The 21,839-nt window shown below is 34.8% G+C and overlaps 2 protein-coding genes across 3 annotated transcripts; both read right to left on the bottom strand.

The window, feature by feature from the left end:
* Positions 1-1,423: 1,423 nt before the first annotated feature.
* LOC130644816 (putative ammonium transporter 3) lies at positions 1,424-13,052 on the bottom strand. The gene is made up of 7 exons (XM_057450569.1): positions 12,786-13,052; positions 6,564-6,707; positions 5,419-5,872; positions 5,056-5,186; positions 4,034-4,273; positions 3,536-3,771; positions 1,424-3,304 (listed from the first exon to the last, which is right to left on the bottom strand). Exons 2-7 carry the CDS (start codon positions 6,694-6,696, stop codon positions 3,002-3,004), a joined length of 1,497 nt encoding a protein of 498 aa, XP_057306552.1. The 5' UTR covers positions 6,697-6,707; positions 12,786-13,052; the 3' UTR covers positions 1,424-3,001.
* Positions 13,053-13,896: 844 nt separating this feature from the next.
* On the bottom strand, positions 13,897-21,672 carry LOC130644814 (U3 small nucleolar RNA-associated protein 14 homolog A-like). Of its 2 annotated transcripts, none has more exons than XM_057450565.1 (13): positions 21,517-21,672; positions 21,328-21,404; positions 21,006-21,067; positions 20,842-20,924; positions 20,654-20,716; positions 20,218-20,295; positions 19,850-19,927; positions 19,327-19,547; positions 18,317-18,443; positions 17,263-17,340; positions 15,852-16,065; positions 14,890-15,551; positions 13,897-14,127 (listed from the first exon to the last, which is right to left on the bottom strand). In XM_057450565.1, the coding sequence occupies exons 1-13, from the start codon at positions 21,577-21,579 to the stop codon at positions 13,933-13,935; spliced, it is 2,001 nt and encodes a 666-aa protein (XP_057306548.1). In that variant the 5' UTR covers positions 21,580-21,672; the 3' UTR covers positions 13,897-13,932. The 2 variants fall into 2 exon arrangements, with proteins under 2 accessions (XP_057306548.1, XP_057306549.1); XM_057450566.1 differs by having other exon boundaries at positions 14,890-15,548.
* Positions 21,673-21,839: the final 167 nt, after the last annotated feature.

Here is a 21,839-nt window from a genome sequence, read left to right as displayed (position 1 = left end):
TGATATTGTCCATATTAGCCTGGGTTATTTTAATTTCCAATTTTTAGCCTGCCGGTCGCCTATTGCTTAAATTATTATTAAAACATCTTGTTTTCTCCAAACCCCCGCCTTGCTCTTTTTCGGACATCCCCTGTTTATTAAATTTGGAAAAATGTCTGAATCACAATTATCACTGTTGGAAGAAGTCGAGTAAACAATATCTTTTAGAAAATAACTATCTATATTATAATGCCCGTATACGTCTGTCCGTCCGTCCGTCCGCCCGTCCGCCTGTCTGTCACGCAAAATGGTAGCTTAGCTGCGACGGGCGAACCCGTGGATTTTTCCACGGGTTAACGACTAGTTTTTATATATTATAATTTCCTAGCATCTTGTTTATTATGACCCGCCGTCTATTTGAAGGCTACTGTTCGGTAAAGTCTTCAAACACATGTATTCTGCGGATTACAACGACCACTGACGGCACATGTAAAAGCCATATGGCTGTGCAAATATTCAGATTTTACATTCGGTTCATAAAATACAGTCCTCTTTTAAATCTTAGTGATCTTAAACCCCCACATTGGTCCACATAGCTACTAAGGATATATCAAAAACCGCACTTTAAATACTTATGGTAAACATACTAAAAGTGAAAATAATCATTAAAATTTCTGAACCCCTTAACCAAGTGAAAAAATAAGTTAATTGCCGCCCCATAAGGGGCGGCTCTTAGTCCGCCAGGCGTGAATAAAAAAGATTTTTTTGCTGAGCGAAATCTTGCGTTTCGTGCTGTGCTACTTGATTTCGTGTAAACAAACTACTTAAGTAGTACAGCTTCGAAGTTATTTCAACTTTAACACCTTAGACCTGCCGCAGTTACCCATATTGTCCTTTTTTCAAGTAACATGTTATAATCAAAAATCATTAAGTTGATTTTTCGGGAAGGGGTGATCTGTGCGTTCGGGAAAGGGGTAAGTCAAAAGCAAAGCATACAATGGAGTATAAGATTGACGATTTATAGTACGTATGCATTTTTGAAAGACCCATTATAGTAGTTATTGACAAATGATTTTTGTCTGTTTTACCCGCATGTAACTGATTAATCCTTGAACTATAACTTCATTTTTGGATTGCTTATTTGATTGCATTTTAAACGTTTTGAAAGTATCAATTGTGCATGCAAAACAGTATAAATACAATCTAATTTATAGTGAGGTAGAATGTAGCAAGAAATTCAGCCGTATTTCACTGTATAATATATACTAAAAAACTTAACTGGAAATATTTTGTTATTCTTTCCGGATCCTAATAGTTATAGACTGTTTGCTGCTCTTGAAAAAATCCACTAGAAACAAAATCGAATGTGCATGTAACTTTTAAACCTAGCATAGAAGCTTGCAGAGGTGGGATGTGCACACATGGTCAGATAAAACGCACTGCGTATCCTTTCATTGTGCACTTCGCGTGCTGGTGCAACCTCAACCCCGGGGTTATAAAAAGAGAACCAACCCTGGGGTCAAGGTTGGTGTTGGGGCTAATCAACGCTTTGGAAAATAAGGGGTGCATATGTATTATCTTTGAAAGAACAACTGTCGTATCAGGGTAAACAAGGGCGGCAAGTAGTTGCAACTACATACTAGTAAAAAGTTGTCGTTATGGCAGAAAAAAAATTAGGTGAGAGTCTTTACCAGATTCAAAAACAGGTGTTTAAAGAACCTTTATTCGATTTAATATGTCATAATATCCACCACGTTATTCATAACTGCTCAAATGACTTTGTACTATGTGGGAGTTAGCGTTAGCTTTTTCTCGATAATTTTGTAGCTAATTTGGATATGTTAAAAAAGCTAGGGTAATTTAGGTACCGTAATGATACGAGCAACGATTCAATACGGTATTTCAGTCTAAGTTTAGTGAAATGGCTTATATTTCAAAGATTCTTTGAAATTAAATTTACACATTCTTCCACTAGTTTATCACCATCATCGACAACGAATCCATTTTAAGACTGACCCATTTGTGACAAAAAAAATTATAGAGGTGAAATTTTCTTTTTTAGCTTTTTTGGTCAAAAATACTTCTTTTTTGCAGCCGATAATTATTATAGAACGGCTATATGTTTCTTTAATGAAGAATGGAAGGCTTGTCGAAATGTAAAAGCGTGCAGGTTATTACATATATGAATTAACGTTCTTTATCAAGCAGCTGAACATGAAGCAGTGCAATACAGAAAAGGGGTGGGGGTTAACCAATATTCAAAGATAACATGCGTGAAATATCATTGATAATCGCAGTTTTTTTTAACTATGATGTTGGAAAGACAACCAGTCTCCCGTCACTCCTAATCTTGAATTTCTCAAACATTTTTCACTCAAAGTCGATGAATAATTTTGCATGACAAATAACTTGGGACATCTTTAAATTTTTCGCTATTGTCATAAGAAATGCCAAAATGTTATTGCTAGGTATTTAATGGATGAAGTGGGTAATACTTTTTTAGGTTAATATGAAATTGAATATGGGTTAACCAGGCGGGGTATACTTTTGCGAAAAACACAATCAAGCTTAAAGTTGTTGACGTCATGCTTATTATGAGCTAAATGGGTAAAATGTTATAGCAGTCACAAAAGTTAAGGATATAATTACACTGGGTCAAGTTTAGACAGTGTGTAGTGGTGCTAATTAAGCTTTAAAGACGTTTTGTCCCTAAAATACCCCCCGAACATCATAAAAAGCGCAAATCTGAGGGATTGGCCTATGCTAAGCAACAGAGGTTTTGCTCAAAAATTAACTTCGGAAATTTAAAAATGTTAATAAAATTGGTTAAACGCTTGTCAAATTAAATTCGACAGTGAATAGTTGACAATTTTTATATCAAGTCTGCAATTTCGGCACCGGCTTTTTTATATCGTTCACAATGATATTTGCTTGGGTTGTTAAGCTGATGTTTTCGAAAAAGCTTGTTTCTAAAAACGTGAACGCATTAAATGCCAAAATTCCAACGCGTTGCTGGACTACGTTATAGTGTTTCGATTTCATAATTTTTGTTTGCAGTTCCATTAGCGATTGAATCGGAATTTCCGTTTACAGTTCCATTGGCGATTGAGTCGTAATTCCCGTTTGTAGTTCGGGAATCCCGATCCAAACAATCGGTTGATATTCCTACGTCAGTGTTCGTTTCTGCGTGTTGATCTGAATGAGATAGTGAATGATCACTAGTTGAAGATTTCCCAGAAGGGATTCCGTGTTCTACGTAATCAGCGCCCAATTTTTCTTCTTCATAATTCATTCGTATTGGAATGAGTTTGTTAATTATATAAAGCTGAAAAAGAATAATTTTATCCTTTTAAGACTACATTGTAAAAAGAGACTTGTTTCTCCTTGAAGATAAGTATGCGAACATATATGTAACAATCAAGGTCTCGCCCTGTAAATAAAATCACGGGTTCGATCGTCCTTTAATCACCACATTTTGTGAGTCTCGCTAATGGTGGTACCTTTTCCGGAGAGACAGACAGACGAGGGCTATTAATATAGGGATGGATTATTATACCTGAGTAAAGCAGGTTGAAGCAGCCCATGCAGCTATACATAAAATAGCAAGACACTGAACACCTAACACTTTTATCGGTCCACCTTTAAATACTCCATAATCTTGACTTAACTCTGTGGAAAGTTCTTTCTCACAGAACAAACCAACAGCCAACATTCCCCATGCACCACAAACCAAGTGCACAGAAACACATGTTACTGGATCATCAATTTTCGCATATTGCATAATGATTTTACCTGAGAATAAGCAGGATATAATTTAATAAATATTCATTTTGCCTTTTTTAAGCTCTCGGAAACGCCATTATTAAAAAGCTTGCCAAGGAGGATTTGGTTGCCTTTTAAGTTGTATAACATATTGCATGTGAAAAGAATGGTAAAACAGATAAGGCTAGTTACTAATATCTTCTTATCGAAGGGTAGAACAAAATATTAATTTTAGAGAAGTAAGGGTACTAAAATCACTATGTTATCTTTCGACTTGTTAACAAACACTTACTATAAGAAGCAAGTATTCCACCAATAAAGCCAATCAGTAGAGCTTCCCATGGTCTGCAGACAGCACAGATTGCAGTAATAGATACCAACCCCGCAAGTATTCCAGTTGTAAACTCTCCCACATCTAGTTTTCCATTATACTTTTTTGTAAGACAATAAGAATAAAGTACGGACCACATCCCTCCACCGATCGATCCGTTAATGGTGGTCACTGAAGTGCGAGATGCAAGTTTCCATTTAGCTAACGTAAAGAAAAACAAAGTGTTCTCATTAAAACAAGGCGAGAAACAACTTTTCTTGTCTCTTTACTTTATCTACACAAGTGTTCGAATTAAACATGTCTATATTGTAAATTTCACATAAGAGGATGAGCTTAGTCTCCTTACTACGCTGTCTCCACATATAAATTATATTATTTCGTATAAATTTACGTTGGTAGTACATACAACGTACGGCGGTGGCGTTACTTTTGACCGCCTGATTCAATATATAAGAGGGGAAAAGGTGAGTACTGTAATTCTTCGAATAAACGGTTTTTAAAATGGGGCGTATATTTGAGGGAGGCGTTTAAAAGAGGGGGCGTTTAATAAATATTTGTATTTTTTTCGTTTCTTTCTGCCGAAGGAATACACTATATTTTCACATAATATCTGCCTCATCATCAATCATCGTCATTTATATAAAGATCTCGTGCAGCGTCGACAATATCTTCCTCCCATATTTCATATAAGTATTTATGAAGACACTTATCGGTTAAAATCAACATTTGCATTATATTTAATCGAGAGGGGCGTCCAGAAGAAGTAGGCGTTTAATTGAAGCATTACGGTAGCTAAGTAGATATTACGTTCTTTTACACCCTCGTCCCCAGGGTTTTTTGCCTTTCTGATAAGAGAGATAACGGAGTACCTCATATCAAAAAGGCAAAAAAAACCTGGGAACGAGGGTGGTTCGTTTATTCTTTGATACTTCAAAAATGATAAGACTTATATTCAAATTAAAACACTAAGTGTTCTAACTTACTACCGCTCACACCAAAAGTGGAACCGCAGTTGAAACCAAGCCATCCCCACCACAACATAACAGTTCCAAGAACAACGTTTGTTGGTGAAGCCATTCGCCTTTCTTCACTCCCTTTCACAAAGATCCCAGTCCTATGTATAAAATTGTTTGTAATTTTGGTATTTACTCGTTTGTATTATGTAAAGAAGAGAAAACATTAAAAGTAATATCCATTATTTATAAAATGATGTTGCTGTTTACACGAAGCCTTGTCCTCAGGACTCTTTTCTTGATAAAAAAGCAATAAACGTCTTTTCAAAGCTAGAAGTTCAATCTTTTGTGCGATAAAGCTAACAAAATCAAGCTAGAAGTGGGAGAACTTACCTTGGTTTAAGCATTAAGGTTGCCACGAGCGCACACATTCCACCAACGATATGCACCGGACCACACCCAGCAACATCAATTACATTCAACTGATTCAAGAAGCCTTGTTTATCCCAAATCCAATGAGCGGGAAATACATAAGACAAAAAATTGACGGATGAAAAAATAATGTAAGCTTTTAAGTTGGTACGTTCGGCCATCGCGCCTGATACTATTGTCGTGGCCGTAGTTGCGAAGGAAAGTTGAAAAAAATACTTCGCGTATACATTTCCGAAATTTTTCTCATCCGATGAATCAGTAAGAAAATAACCGAAGCCCGAAAATCCGTTCGCATATTGTTCAACATTGCCAAAACTAAAACCGAATCCGCACACCCAGTATCCGAGTGCTCCAAATATGACGTCAATTGCGTTTTTGACCATAATGTTTGTCTCATTCTTTGAGGATACAGTTCCTAAAAATCATACATAAATAGAAAATTTTAATCATACATGCTAGTATTAAAAATGATTATCAACGTTTGGGTTAAAAAGTTTGGCCGTGGTTTTGGGGCAGGTAAATTGATGTAAGTAAGTAAGTAAGTAAACAGGAAGTTTTAATGTCCTTAGAAATTCCATTCTAATGGCCAGGTCTTCGTCCCCTGCGACTCCAAGTATGTTACGTTATCGCCAGAGATACATATAGCATGCATTGCTCTAACTTACTTTCTGCAGCACAAGCCGATTGGCGGTCTCCAGATGGCACCAAATGGGCTGACAACAGTACATTTAAAGTGAGCCGGAGTAGGGACTCGAACCTTAAACCTTGTGATTACAAGGAATGCGCTACCTCTACACCATCTCCGCAATGTGGAAGTGCTCTTTTTTGTGTAATGCTTGCGAAAAAGTGAAATGTATTCAACTTCTCAACTTCCAATGAGGGTTTCTAGAGGAGCTTGATAACGTCTTAGACAACCTCGTTCCCAAAGCTTTTTTTACGCTAAAGATAAGCCGTGCAAAACAGCGCTGAGGACGAGATTGCGTGCGGGTAGATTTTATAGCATCTGTGATATTTTCTCAATGGACGAAAAAAATTTGGCAAATAAAAATAAAATCGAATAGTTCGATGTTCAACTCGTGATCGCTTTGCTATAAAAAAAATCTGACCTGCTTCTAACAGACCAAATCCACTTTGCATTGTAAAGATGATAAAGGCACTTGTGAGGATCCATACAGCGTCACCAGCTTGGTCGTCTGATGGTTGTATTGTATTCGTACAGTTGTGCGTAATATTTACCATTTTCACATGTACTGAAGTAAAAAAACATAGGGATATAAAATTATTATCTAAGAATGCACCAATCCAGCGTTAGAATTATTAGTTTGAAACTTCAAATTACCTTTCGTAGGTGCCGAACTTCAACTGTGCGTGTTAGTAAAAACAAAAACTGGGCCAGTTTTATAATCTCTCTATCCCAAAAATATAGAATATTTAGTAGTCTCACTTATTAACATATAACACCTCCCCTTGCTTACGCCTCGTTAAAAAGTTGAGGCAATATAGCGTCAAATATTTTACGTTGATTTGATGACGGCAACGGTGCAGTCAGAAAGAAAAATGTGTCGTTCTTAATGTCGTCATGGAAAACCCTTGTTGTCCCAGATAATATTGCACGAAATTAAAGAAAAATAAAGCGCAGCTGTTGATATCGTTATTTTAGCAAAATTAAAGATCCATGAAATATATTTTATTCACAGTTGTCCAACATGTAAAAAAATCGATAAAATCTTGATGTAGGAACGCTAACAATTTTTTACATGTTTTTTAACATAATTCACCATGGCGTCCTATCAATATCCGGTAGAACACAATCACTTAGAATATATCATTGAACTTATTTTAGATCTACCATGATTGATAATAACATTCAGAGAAGAGGGAGGGGCATTCACGTTAACAGAACATGTGTAAACAAGGTTAGGTGGGTAAAAATTGAGCAATGTACGTAATATAACACCTTACTGAAACGACTCTGCAGCCTGTCAATAAGGGATCTCTGCATTTTTTGTTTTTGCGTTGACAATAATGGACATGCGCGCGCATTTTAGTGGAAATAAAATATAACCAAGAGACCACATAATGAAAAAAAAAAGTATTTACTTTAAATTGGCAAAACCCCTTTTTTAAAAAAAAAAAAAAGAAAAGGAGTAAGAATCATGTGTTCGTAAAAACAAGTTTTATAAAAGAAAACTCTAAAAAACCCGTGGGGGACGCGGTTAAGGATTCTACCGTCGTATAAAATGAATCGTATTGATTTAAGAACTACCTTAGTTTTAATGTAATTGATCTTTAAAACTGATTTGAACTCAAAAATCTTGTTTTTATCTCTTCACGGTGTGCGCCATTTGCAATTGAAAACAAAACTACTCAACACGGTTTCTGATAAAAACATCCAAATTTGTGACGTCATTCCTGCGAGACTGGGGGCGCCGTATGTAAATGGCGATGACTGTAGGATGAAAGAATTGGGTATTTGGGTATAAAACTCATACTAGAGTATTTTTAAAGTATTTTGTTAACATACTTTAGAAAGAATTTTCACGTTCTTCCCTACTTTATTAGTTTTTTTACCCCGTGTTGTCCTGCTTTTTTACCTACCAGTTGGCGTGTGCATGTACAAAATTCGCAAAAATTTTTATAAGTTAAGTTATGAAAACTTATAAAGCCACAATTGCTAGACTAGAACCCAAAACTTTGCCAGCTTAACATGGGAATAAAAATAGACAACCTCGTCCCCAGGGCGTGTTGTATCTTTTCACTTCTTCGTGCCCGTGTTTTAAAGATACAAGATACCCTGGGTTTGAGGTTGCAAAATAGTCTTAACTAGCTGTTTCCCGTGGAAGAATCCACTGTATTCCATTTAATTTATGTAGCAGATATATGTCCATCAAAAAACAAACAATACAGCAGTGCGCATCTTACATCTGCATTATTATATAAATGACCAAAAATATTAAAGGTTTTCAACAACTGCAGTACATATGTGACATTTAAAATCTAAATCTACTAAAATTACTTGCTCTGACCATCTGACAAATGCGAAAATTATTCGGAAAAAAGTTTTTAAAAAGCATTTCAACATACATCTCACCCATAAAATTTAAATCACTCAAAACGCCACATATATACAAAAAAGCTGATCAATGTCAAACACAAATCTCTCTCATTGTATATTTTAAAATCAGTTAGTTTATTGCAAACCCTGCCAAAGGTTGACACAAAATGTGAAAAATAAACAATAAATTTTGCCTAAGTAGAAATTTTTATCTAAGGTGTTAAAAAGGGATTTGCAAGGATAAATTATAATGCAATAAAACATTATTTGATATATTGCATACGGTCCTTCCTCACCAAACTTTAGACAAAATGCCAACAAAATAACGGTGTTTAAATCTAAAATTAATAAAGTCCTTTTAGCAATTTGCGTGCTGTTTTACCATCAATAAAGTAAACAAAATTTCAAATCTCACATAGTATTCTGTCACAAATTTTCATAAAATATATATATAAGTCATAATGAGTCATGTTAAACAACAGCAATCAATCTATATATAAGTTCATTTTATGTCAATTTTTGCACCAATTTTGCAACACAAAATAAAAATTCTAAATAATACTAAAATCTCTTATTTTGGTCCTTCGCATACCGACGGTCTCCCACAAAAGTTTAATCAAAATGTAAAAAATGAGAGGTAACAACAAAATCAAAGTTTGCAAAATTTAATTATTTCGGCACATATATCTACTGCATATGCCCTCTAAAATAATATTTTAATCCAAAATGCCAAAGAAAAACAGTTTGCAACAAAAATCAGTTATTTCGATAATATTGCATACACTCTTTTCTCACAAAAGCTTCACAAACTGTAAAAAAAAGAATGGTTGTAGGGAGTGCTTCTGATTCAACAAAAAAAGTTTTTTTGACATATTGCATCTAGCCCTTACCCATTAAATCTTACACAAAATTTCCAAAACTATATACGATTTAGAACACATCAAATTTAAATCGAGAAGGATCAGTCATTTCGATATATTGCACGGAGTCCTCTCCAGTAAGAATTTATACAAAATATAGAAAAACAAAGCTTGCAAGGTGTAAAATTGAATTCTTCTTCTGTGTATATATATATGGTCCTTCCTCGCAAAATTAACATAAAATGTCAAAAAGGTTCAGATATAACATCTAACACAACAAAAATCAGTTCTATCAGTATATGTCATGCCATTGTCTTCCACCAAATGTTCCCCTTAAAGTTTCACAGACACAGCCTGTAAATTAAAAACAACTAAGATCAGGTATTTTGGTCTATTTCATACCATTCTGTTCCAAATAACTTATAAAATGTAAAAATTGAGTGGTAAAACAGAAATTTGCAAAATTCCATTTTTTTATATGCATGTATATTATATGCCTTCAACAACAATAAGTTAATTCAAAATGTCAAAAAGAAGAAATAAATAGCTTACAAAGAGTATAAAATTGAAATCAACAAAGTAGCTCTTTTGGTGTATTAAATATAAGCCATACGCACAAAAGTTTACACTAAATGTAAGAAAATGGTTGTGTTTAGTAATTCTAAATTAAGAAAAGTCAGTTCTTTTAGCATGCTGATTAAGGTTTTTGCCCACAAATTCTTACATGAAAATGTCAAAACCACAATTTGAAACAAATTAAATTTACATTTTAAAAATAAGTAATTTCTGAACTTTATTTTCAGAATATTTGGAGGAAAAGAACTTCACAAACCAAAAAAAACCCAGGAAAATGTTTAAAATTTTCAGGGTTAATAACGTTTGATGTGTTTTCAGTCAGGGATAACGGCAAATTAGGCTATCACGCCAAATTAGGCTAGTAGCTTAGTTAGGAGATTTTTTAATAGACTATTTAGGCGAGTATCTCCTATTTAGGCGATTTGCTATCTTCTTTTATGATTATCTCGAAAACCACGTTTGGTCGCACTGTTCTGCCCAGATTGCGAAAACGACCTGTTTACAACCGGGACAGCCGGATTATGTACGCACGGTCCGATTATGTTTTTTTTGCACTGTTATGTCGTGGTGACCGGATTATGAACGCTGATATAAATAGCTGGGAGACAGGCTGTGATTGGCATTTTCTTCAAGCTTTTGTAAATTAAACATTCTCTGGAAGATAGAACACCCCTAAAAACTAGACATGGCGAAATAAAAAAGTGTCGACGTAATTCTTAGTATAAACTACCCTTGTAGTAAATACATTTCAACATAATATACTTTGAAGCAACTAAATTTCACGGAACCTAAATTATTCTTTTTGCGGGAATTAATTTTGGTGAAAAGTTAATAAACTTGCGAATCCCAAAATTTAGTATTTGCCACGAATGATATAAAAGCAGTCAGCCCCAATTATATTTGTGTTATTTAAGTCCTATAATTGTCGAATAATATTTAACTGTCATACATAAGTCGGCCTGCCCCGATTATGTTCGTTCTATAATAAGTGAGAAATAATATTACACTGTCGTATATAAACTGCCCTGATTATGTTCCTTTTATAAGTGCCAAATAATATTTTTTGAGTAATAAGCCGGCCTGTCCCGATTATGTTGCCCTGATTATGTATTTTCTGCCCTGTTCTTAACCGGGGCAAGCTGCCGTACTTAATCAGGCCAATGTTCATTATCCGGGCAGAACAGCACCATCTTCTTTCAGAGCTTTGTTGCTCATTACATCATCTTTGTTCGAGCAAAATTTTTTATAGTTTGCTTCACGGGACTAAAAATTATACGTCAAAAGTCTTTGGATAGGCTAATTAGACGAGAAATAGTCTATTTAGGCTATGCGCCACCATGTTGAAAATATGCGCACGGGAAATTTAGCTTTTTTTCAGAAGCAACCGTGGCCGTAAAACAAAGAAGCCGTAACACAGCGCATGCGTTCTTAATCAAAACAAACTAAACGCTATATCTTCGGACAGCGCAAATAATAAAGAAAAATATGTTTGGACCATCAAAAGGGGGTTCTATAGAATGTTTTTAGCTAATAAAATCATTGCGATTATGCAACAGAACAGCGATAGGCAGCAAAAACCATGTTGATAGCCTAATTAGGAGAGATAAATCGGCTATCGTATACTAATTAGACTATTATAGCCTAATTTGCGGTTATCCCTGACTGGTTTTGTGGGAATGTATATACTGGGAATCTTTAGTTTAAAGCTAGCATTAGCTAGCTACAGCAGCTAATAGCTAGTCACTTAAATATAAACTGGAGACTTAGCTAGGTATAAAGAATTTATGCTAGGAACTTCATTTAACAGTCCGTATGCTTTGTGAATATCTAATACCGTTTCATATGTAGCGATACCTATATATATATGCTAACATAGAGTTTTTTGGCATAAGGGTATATATATTTATATCGTTATTAGCAGCGGGTTATATATTTACACCTTATGTGCGATTTCTATGAAGTACATCCCTAATCTTTTTAGTTAAATTTTAGCGTACAGCCACGTCATAGGAAAGTGACCCGTGATTTCCGTGTCGTGGACTCACAGTTTTACTCACGCAAGGGAATTAATATATAAGATTAACTGTGTTCGATAACTCGTTCTCGCTAATGCATTTTTGAATAACTGCTTTATGACGTCACAGTTTTTTCGAAGGTTTCTTCATAATAAAATTCTTGTGGGAAAAATTGGGATGTATTCCCTGTCTAAATTTAAAACTATATATCAAAATACTGCTTTTTGTTTTATTTTAATATATATGTTTTACACAAACGTAATCTCTTTCATTTCACTGGGATTTACACATAAATTAAGAATAGTCCTCCATTAAAAGGAAAATAACACGGTCTAATATTATTAATCTTTTATCTTCTTCTTTTTACAATTAGATATTGTTACTGAACGAAAAAAAACATGAACATCAAACGAAATTTCTTTTTTAAATACACTGCCTAGACCTTGTAACCTAGTTTTCAACCGCGTTATACACGTACTAAATAAACATATTAGAACAAACTATTTATTTTCGTCAATTTCAATCATATCATTTAATACTTAGGAGCTATTTTGAAGGGGCTATATACCCCCTATCCTGATGCTGGTGTGTTTTTTAGGTCCTGTAGACTTTAAAAATAGGGTCAAATAACGTTTAAGTTAGGTGCTTGATGCAGTGAAAAATATTCTAATCAAAACGGTATCTTTCGGCCAACAAAAGAGGACATTAAAAATGGGGAAAAGAAGATGTTTAAAGGGGTGTTATTAATTTTTTTACAATCTATTGTATTTTTTCATGTCATATTTTAGTATCTTACGTCAAAAAAAAAAAGATTTTTTTTACCTCGGTTTTAACACAGCTTCTTGTGACGGCTTATACAACGAATGCCAAGGTTACAATACATCCTTTTCTATTTTAAAAACTTTGTTTAAAAACCCAGCAACGTTTTTTCTTTTTTAATTAAAAGCAGCTGATATAGGGAAAAACAAAATGATATGAAATTAAAAATTCCACACGAGAAGGAATACAACAAAATACTATAATTCTTGGCAGATAAAAATCAGTTTTGGCGGATTTAACTTGTTTTGATAATCATTTTTTCATATATATTCATATATATATATATACTTTCTTAGATTATTGAAGTTGGGTCAAAAATTAAGAATATTCTAAAAATCAGCTCAGGCTGAGGTTGTCCGAAAAAGTTGTATAATCGCATGTATGTTGATATTTGACTAAAACCCAAGAATACTAATCTTACAGAAAACGTATGATGGTCTTTTAAATTTCTTATGCTTTATCTTTGTTTATTTGAGATTCGACTATAGTTTAGATATATGGTGTAAGAAAAACATGTCCTCGTTTCAAACAAATCGTTTTAGACACAACTTGATCCCCAGGACAATCCATGTCTATGATTACGAGACGTTAACATAACATGTTATAAAATAAAGAAAAATCTTACAAGTAAAGAAACTTTTTGCGTGGTGACGAAAATTATTCCCCACAAATTTCTATATTAATGCCGAGTTTGAGTTGTTTTAGGGTGTTTTTCCGTCTTACTGAAGAAAAACGCAAACAACAAATTTCAAAAATAAACAGACGTGACGAATATTTTCCCTTTTTATCCGATAAGGTAGACGGGGCGTCGCATACCAACGTTGTATTTTACTCGTTACATAGTCTTTCAGTGTAACTACTACATTCAGTTCCGTGTTTGTTTAAACTTGTTCCCAGGGCTCTTTTTTTCCTATTATGTATGGTGATGAGAAGAAAGTCCTGATATACAAGACCAGGAGCCCTGGAAACAAGATTGGTATTTATTCGTTATGTGTAAAGAAAAGGAGTGGTTTATCTTTTTTTTACCAATTTCAAAATGCGAACTAAGTAAACACCTGCACTAAGTTCAAATGTTACGACTCATGGAATAAGGGAAACGAAGAGAGAAACACAATTTTGTTGGAACATTAGAACATAATAATTTTTCAAATTAATGTTTCTTTAGCTTCTTTTTCAATTTACGCCCTGGCTTGAGAGGATCTATAACAGTACCAGGCGTTGTACGAATACGAGGTTCTGTTAGTTTACCATATACTGACGGAGTGTTCCAATGCTCTCCAATCGGTTGCCGTATACTTCGTTCAAACTCAGTTTTATTAGAATAGGGAAACGGAACTTCCGATACCTGTGTTGGAAGTAAAAATATAATTAAAAAAGGTTTTTCACTTGAATCACACATTTCTTAACAATAGCCGGTAGCCCGTGGAAAATCCACGGGTTCGCCCGTACTTTTTATACCGCATTGCGTGCTTCTCGCTATTGCGCAGCTAAGCTACCATTTTGCGTGACAGACAGACGGACGGACGGACGGACAGACGTATACGGGCATTATAATATAGATATTTCAAGTGGAGCCTAAAGTGTCCCTAAGTCACCAAGGTGTCCCTTTTTCAAATTCAAGATGTTGTCACAAGGACAGGAACCCTAAAGAAATTCACCACGACATTTTGCCTTATAAAAAAGGAAATTTTTGAAGAACATATATTCGTAACCTCGAAATCAAAAATGAGCGAACATCTACTTTGCATGTGATGCTGTTTTTAATTGTCTGTTATTTATCAAAGCATGACGTACAACTCGAAGAAGTTAGTACTACAGGTGTAATAACCATAGACTGTAGTTTTTTCTTTTAATTTTAAACAACTAGTCGTTAGCCAGTGGAAAAATCCACGGGTTCGCCCGTCGCAGCTAAGCTACCATTTTGCGTGACAGACAGACGGACGGACGGACGGACAGACGTATACGGGCATTGTAATTTAGATTTAATATTACGATAGATCTTTGATTTGCTATTTCGAGAAATTTATTTTCCTAATTTATGTCCAAAATTGCAAAAAAAAACCTCGCAAATATTTTGTATTTCATGGATAGAATGTCAGCTACATACCTGATGTCGAGCTAACTTTTCATTTCGTGTTTCGTTAATTATAACATTTGACATCGTGTCGTCTTTTCTTTTAGGCGCCGGTCCAGAAGGCTTGGTAAATTTCTTCTTCTTCTTACTGGACACGACGAGACCAGCTCCCGCCCACTCTCCCCAACCAGGTAAAGTTAAATCAGCAGGTTTAGGTTTCGAACTTTCCACTAAATCGCTCTTTTCTTGAACAAAATCGCCGATGACGTCATCATTGGCGAACGCTTCCCGAATGTTCATCCTTTGCTCGGTATCATACACAATGTCGTCGTCGTCGCTGCTCTCCTCCTGCGTGTTAAGTTCGATCACGTCTTTATCCTGTCGTAAAAATCGCAACGTATCAGCCTCCTTCGTAGGTCTTTTGTTTGTTTGTTTTTCACGTAATTTCGTTTTAACTTTACTCTCTTCAGTTAAAAATTCAATGACATCATCTGAGTCTTGAGTATTTTTAGAACTAGTGTTTTTCTTCTTCTTCTTTTTCCTAACTGTTTTCTTTTTCTTTGGTTGCTCGTCTTCTGTTTTGTCCCACTCCTCCCCAGAGCTTTTATCCTCCTCCTCAGACTGTTCTTCCTGAAATTGTTTTGATTCTTTTGTCACGACTGCATTTAACTTTTTGTATTTTGTTGTGCTTTCTACTAAAACAAAATTTCGCTTAGATGAACATCGAATTGTTTTCGATACAACTCATGGCTACGCCAAAAAAATTAAACAATGTATTACGCTATTTACACTGTATTTTTTTTCTACATATCTTAGACTCACCGGGGACTAAAATTTTTTGGTTTGAATAAAAAAAGGGAAGATGTGTGTTTGAGATATATAAAGTTCGAGACAGTGTACCCACTGTACTTATTGTCACCGCAAGAGACGCTTTCAAGCGCTGAACATCTGATAAATGCATTTTTTTCTTTGCAATCGAGAAGAAGTATGAATACCTTTTTCTTCTTCGTTATCTTGATTCTGTTTGCTACTTCCAAGCAGCCATGGATTGTCTTCCCCTAGTTTGTTTGTCAACAGGTTTATTTCCGACGTCGTATTGTTCTCTGCCGTGCCTTCGTTGTCGGAACCTTCGCTATCATTATCGTCTATCGTTTTATGCTCGGTAAGTTGTCGGCTAAGACGTAGTTGCTCGCGCACAACCTCTTGTTCCTAGAAAAACGATTTTAATTTTGTCATAAAATTTTAAATCCTTCGCACTTGCTGAGACAATACATGCGTTGTATGAAGAAAGATAATTAGTTGAAAATCTCGAGACTAAGAAAACAAGGCCCAAAATTATGAACATGTTCTTTATGTTCACGATGATATTGGCGTTGTATTAAATACTATCTGGGAGAACCAGCGCCAAAACGCCATATTAAACCACAAGAAACTATATGACCTGGTGTTAAACTACCGAAAGAGTTCTTAATAAGAGCCGTAAGCTGTTCCACACTCCCAGGTGGAATGCTTTAGTACAGGTATGCAATGCAGTAAGTCGTAAATTAAGTGAAGCGTTCACAACATTGTAGTGTTCCGAGTCTAATATTTTTTTCAAAAAAATAATTTTTACAGAAACTTTAGCTAAAATAAAAACTTGCCATAGCAAAAACAGGAGGCCAAAAATTTTTTTATTTTGCGCAATATGTTTCCAAAAAATTAATCGTGACACCAGGCTGATCGCTTTGTAAGGTAATTCGTGTCGCACATACGCATGAGCGTAAAAGCCTTTCCCCAAAAAAACTTTATTGTAACTTTTAAGTAGAAACACAGAAAAAAGCCCGTCGTTAATATCAGGTTGAGCTCTTAATACAGGTATACCTCGTCGCGCATGCGTATAGGCGTAACCATGTGTAACACACTTTTTAAAAAAAACTTTATCACGTCTTCAGTTTAATAAAGAACACAGGAAACAGCTTTTCGTTACCCCCGTCCTACTAAAAAATTCACTCAGCAATATTATTAGAATAATACTAGACATTAACAAGTGGAAAAATCCCTGGGTCCCCCGTCCTTTATATATCGCATTTCGTGTTTCCGTAACAAAAAAACAGACAGATGCACGAACAGACAGACGACGGCTATTTATTATAGAGAAGTTCCGTGAAGGTTAGCTAAAAAAAAATTGTGCACTTCGGCTAAGCACTTAGTATAGTACACTATGCCGCACATCCGTAAAGGCCTAATACCCTTTTCCAAAAATGCTTTACTTCAATTTAAAACTTTAGTTTAAATAAGAAGCTAAGCGCTTAGTACAGGTAAACCGTGTCGCGCACTTTTTTATAGGTGGAATACCTGCAGCCTGAAGACAGGCAGACACACAGACGTAAACGGGTATTATATCATAGATATAAAATATATGCAAACCTGTTTCGTTTTACGCCCTTTCGTTATCAAATTCTTTGCCCATTTCGATGTGTTGCGATGTCTCAGATTTGCTCTTTCCTGTATAAACATACGTAAAACACTGAAAAAATTAAAATGAAACATGAAAAAACAAGAAATATCCACTAAATGCTGTACACAAAGTCATTATTTAATCCAAATCAATCCTTTATATTTCCATTTCTTTCAAAATTTATAGGCAGTAGTTAAAAAAAAATTGCGTCAAAACAGCGTTTTGCCACACACGATAGATCAACAGACAGTTCCAAATTGAATTGAACAGATATTTAAGAGGATTATTCCAATAAAGCATTTATGACCGTAGCTCCTAGCGTTCAACGTTGGACTCAAAATACTTAATTTCAATTAGATTAAAGATGGTAGCATTTTCTGAATTTTTAATGGTGTTTAATAACATGATTATATGAGGCAAGTTGGCTCGGTGTTGGCTCGCCACATGCACAGCATGATAAAATTAAACAGCTCGGCATAATGGCAGATCACTACTAAAAAATATTTGACATTACAGTCCCAGGCGGGCTGGCTCGTTTTTTCAACCCAGGACGGGTTGATTAGGTGGGCTGAATCGGTTCATATAATATAACCCAGGCGCCGGGTTGAACAAAAACAGCGTGGGCATTGCGATCCAAAGCGGAAGAAAAACAAAAATGGCGAGCGGAGCCGCAGACTAGAAGTTTAATTAGACTTCAGAACTTGTGGAGCAGCTGTTTGTTTGCATATTGCATCCGCCATTTTTAAAAAATTACGCGCATTTTTATAACCTGACATCAGTGTAGGTCTTGTCCAGGGTTGACTTTTAACATATAATATGCAATTTCTCACCGAGCCAAATCGCCTCATATAATCAGGATGTAAAACATTATTTGTCTACGAACGCTTGGAAGTTAAATAATTTTAACTCACAGCTGCCGAACACAAAACTGAAAAAAAATTATAATACAAATGCAGATACTAAATGCTGGAAGATTGTAGAATGCGCTAACACGTTTGCTTGAGCTTTTAGAGGTCCGCTTACCAAAGCTCTCAACTTTTCAGCTTTTTCGAGTTCAGATTGAAATAATTCTGGGTTTTCTTTGGACAAAGTTTCCAAGTCTACTTTTTCCATAACCTTTTGTTGCTCTTTCTTCAGAATACGATGGTATCTAGAAAGAGAACAAACCTTAGTAACATCCTAAAAAGTAACCTAATGATATTAGGGTGAGTACAATTTTATATTTTAACAAATTCAACAGTACGTGATAGTAAAAAAGAAACTACAGTACACGCCCGTTAATTCGAACGCGCTAGGGACTAAATTATTTGTTCGAATTAACGAATGTTCGGATTATCGGAAGTTCAGAAAAAACAAGAATTTTAATAAACGTTTAAAGGTTTTATGCTAATATGATTTTTTTTCAACTTTACTACAACTTTTTATAAAAATCTTTTAACGTTGTTTGCTTCGAGATGGGCAAGTCTCCAAATTCCTTGTAAACTTCATTTTATTGGAAATGTCAATTTAATCGAGAAATTGAAAGAAAGATGCCACCATTGATGCAATAAAAATAAAAAAAATAAAACGAAATTTTTATTTCCCCATAAGATTTTATTTATCGATACACAAAAAGGTCGAATTAACGAGCATAATGTAGCCTTGGGACTAAAAAATTGTTCAAATAATCGAAATGTTCGAATTAGCAGAGTTAATTAAGCAGCTCAAAATATAAGACTTTATTAAACCAAACTCAAGGGACTTAGCAATTTGTTCGAAATAACGGAAAGTGCGAATTAAGCGGTATTCGGATTACCGGACGTCTACTGTATTCCATTCAAGCATTTTCATTGTAAGGGGAAATCGTCAAGATCATTCGAAAATTGGTGGGCGCAAAATGGATTGGCGCAAAATTTTTCGACAAAATATCGATTGGTAAAATTGATTGGCAAAATATTGATTGGCGCAACATTGAAAGAGAAAGAAGAAATCTGATAATGTCATTGTTCTACGGCAGAAATTTACGAAAACACATTAGCGATAAACTGGCATACTTTTTACTTTTAATCTTCTTCATTCTTCTACATTTCGCTTCATAGTAAGATTGCAAAGCTCTTGTTTTTTGCAGTTCTTTTCTTCTTTCTAGCGCGTCTTGTAGATCAAATGCTTTCAACGCCTTCTCTTCATCTTCTGTCAGCTCTTTATCTTTTCGTTCCAACAAATGTTTACTACCTTGCAACACAGCACTGATTTCACGTTCAAGATCGTTTTGTGGCTGCAAGAGAAGAAGTATTAGGGTTTTATGTCCTGACCCTAGGGAAAAATATAATATTTTCTTATTTGGAAAACAAGCTCACACTGCATACTACCAGTGTTTTTCAATCCATATATGTCGTTTACACACAGGTTTAGCAACCTTAACGCTTTTTGCACATACAGACATGATGTTTACCAAAAACATACCGACAGTATTGTTCACAATACGTATTGTGAGGCTTTATGCGTGTCGACACAATGCATTAAAAAACTGCATTCATCTATTCGTAAATAAGAATTAAAGAAGACAAAAATACCAACCTTGAAATTCGTTACCAATGTTTTTGTTGACACAGGCGGTGGTTTGTACTGATTTAATGGAAACACAAGTTGTTCGGCCTGGAATTAAAATCAGATTGCTTAGTAGTACAATTGTCGGTGTTAACTCCATATCGTTACGTCGCGCCAATAATATAACTTTTCATGCGGAAAATTTATCGGTAGGGGTACTTGGTTTTTATTTTCATTTGGAACCTTGAACACTTCACACAAGCATATTTCACAATTTTATATTTAAACCATGTTCGCCTATTCCACCTTTATTTATTTTGCTACTTTCTGAATATTGAACGCGTGCTAGTATTCAAAATAAAATTAGTAATAAGAAAAGTTGATGAAAGAATATATACCTCTCTGTTTTTCTGGATGATTGGATTCCACTTTTCTAATTCCCTCGCAGTATCTTTATACGCCACAGTTCTCTCAACCTATAAAAACGATAACCTTTTATAGAAATATAAATTTTTTACAGGATTTGAGAATAATTGAGAGGTAATGTCACGAGTAAAGAGCTTTTTGCTGTACCCATGTAGCATTTTTATGTATTATACCATAGTTTTGCGAAGCTAAAATTGAGAATATTTGAGAAAGTTGTTAAACATTTCATTTGAGGAGTTTTGAGGGAACTAAAATTAAGAAGAATTGAGGAGAATTAGGGTAAACTTTTAGAATAACAGAACAGACAACAACGAAGCATGATAAATTTTACCTTACAGTAGTGAGAGCTTAAGTTATCATACAATTCGTTATAATCTCAATATTCAACAACAAAAATGTTATACTAACCCTTTGTGTTTCTGGTTTAGAAAGTGGCTTCTCCAATACTTTTGTCGTGTTTTCCATTTTTCGCTAAACGTGGAAATAAATTTTTAATGACTAATACGGGTTGGTTCTTAGACTAGCAACGTTAAAACACGTTAAACGGCATTGAATTTTTTTTGAGTACTACAAGACAGAAGGGAAAAAGAACATACCAGTTTCTTTTTGATTTTCGCAATAGGTTGCGCAGTTGATGAAAGCGAACCAACCAACTCATGAAGTTCCAACTTATTTGCATCTACACAAAATCAAAAAAATATCACATTGAGCTTTTTTCATACTTTTATTTGCAATATACGAAACATGAAGTGTTTCTCACCGTGACTATTTGACCAGCCATATTCTGAAACTTCTTTACCGGGCTCGTTCCTAGTCGACTTCCTGAGAGAGAAAACCGTTTTTTTGTTTAATGAAAACATCTGATAAAGAAGTAAATCATCTGAAAATTTGACCAAACTTGACTAGTAGAACCTGGCAAAATAACACCCACAGAAAGGTGATTCCTCTGAATTCACGTGATAGAAAAGTGTCAAAGCAGGACTAATTTTATTACGAAAAGAAAAATATTCTTCACTCTTTTGTCATAAGTTACAAAAGTTATCTTTTTTAAATTGCATTGGTCTGTTTTTATCTAAAATTACCTTTTCTTTCCAATGGTAACACCGATGTCTTTTAGAAGTTTTCTGTGTCTCCTTTTCTTCGCCTTCTGATCTGTTTCCTAATGAACAAAAAATATAATAATAGAAATACACACAGCCATTCAAACTTGTGATGACTCTACAAAAACCTATCAGCTAAATAATTGCACTCAAACAACAAGGTAACCAAACCTCATTTGAAGAATCGTCGGAAGAAAGTTCAACGTCATCCATTGCATTTTCTGACAATACCATCTTATTGTTCCTGTAGCTTTATGTATTATGTGTATAAATAATTGAATTATCTAGAATGATTTCTAGCAAAGATACACAATTAGGCAAAAGTGATATTTCCTAAATGCAGTACACTTCTGCTAATTCGAATGCTCATAATTCGAACATCCGTTATTTCAAACAAATTTTTTAGGTCCTTGCTTTATAAACAGTCTTTAGTTTAATGTAGCTTGATTCGAACACTTGTTTATTCAAACATTCGATAGTTTGCGTATTCGAAT

The sequence above is a fragment of the Hydractinia symbiolongicarpus genome, chromosome 5 (assembly GCF_029227915.1).
Source record: "Hydractinia symbiolongicarpus strain clone_291-10 chromosome 5, HSymV2.1, whole genome shotgun sequence".
Lineage (NCBI taxonomy): Eukaryota > Metazoa > Cnidaria > Hydrozoa > Anthoathecata > Hydractiniidae > Hydractinia > Hydractinia symbiolongicarpus.
This window is presented reverse-complemented; position numbering and strand designations above follow the sequence as displayed.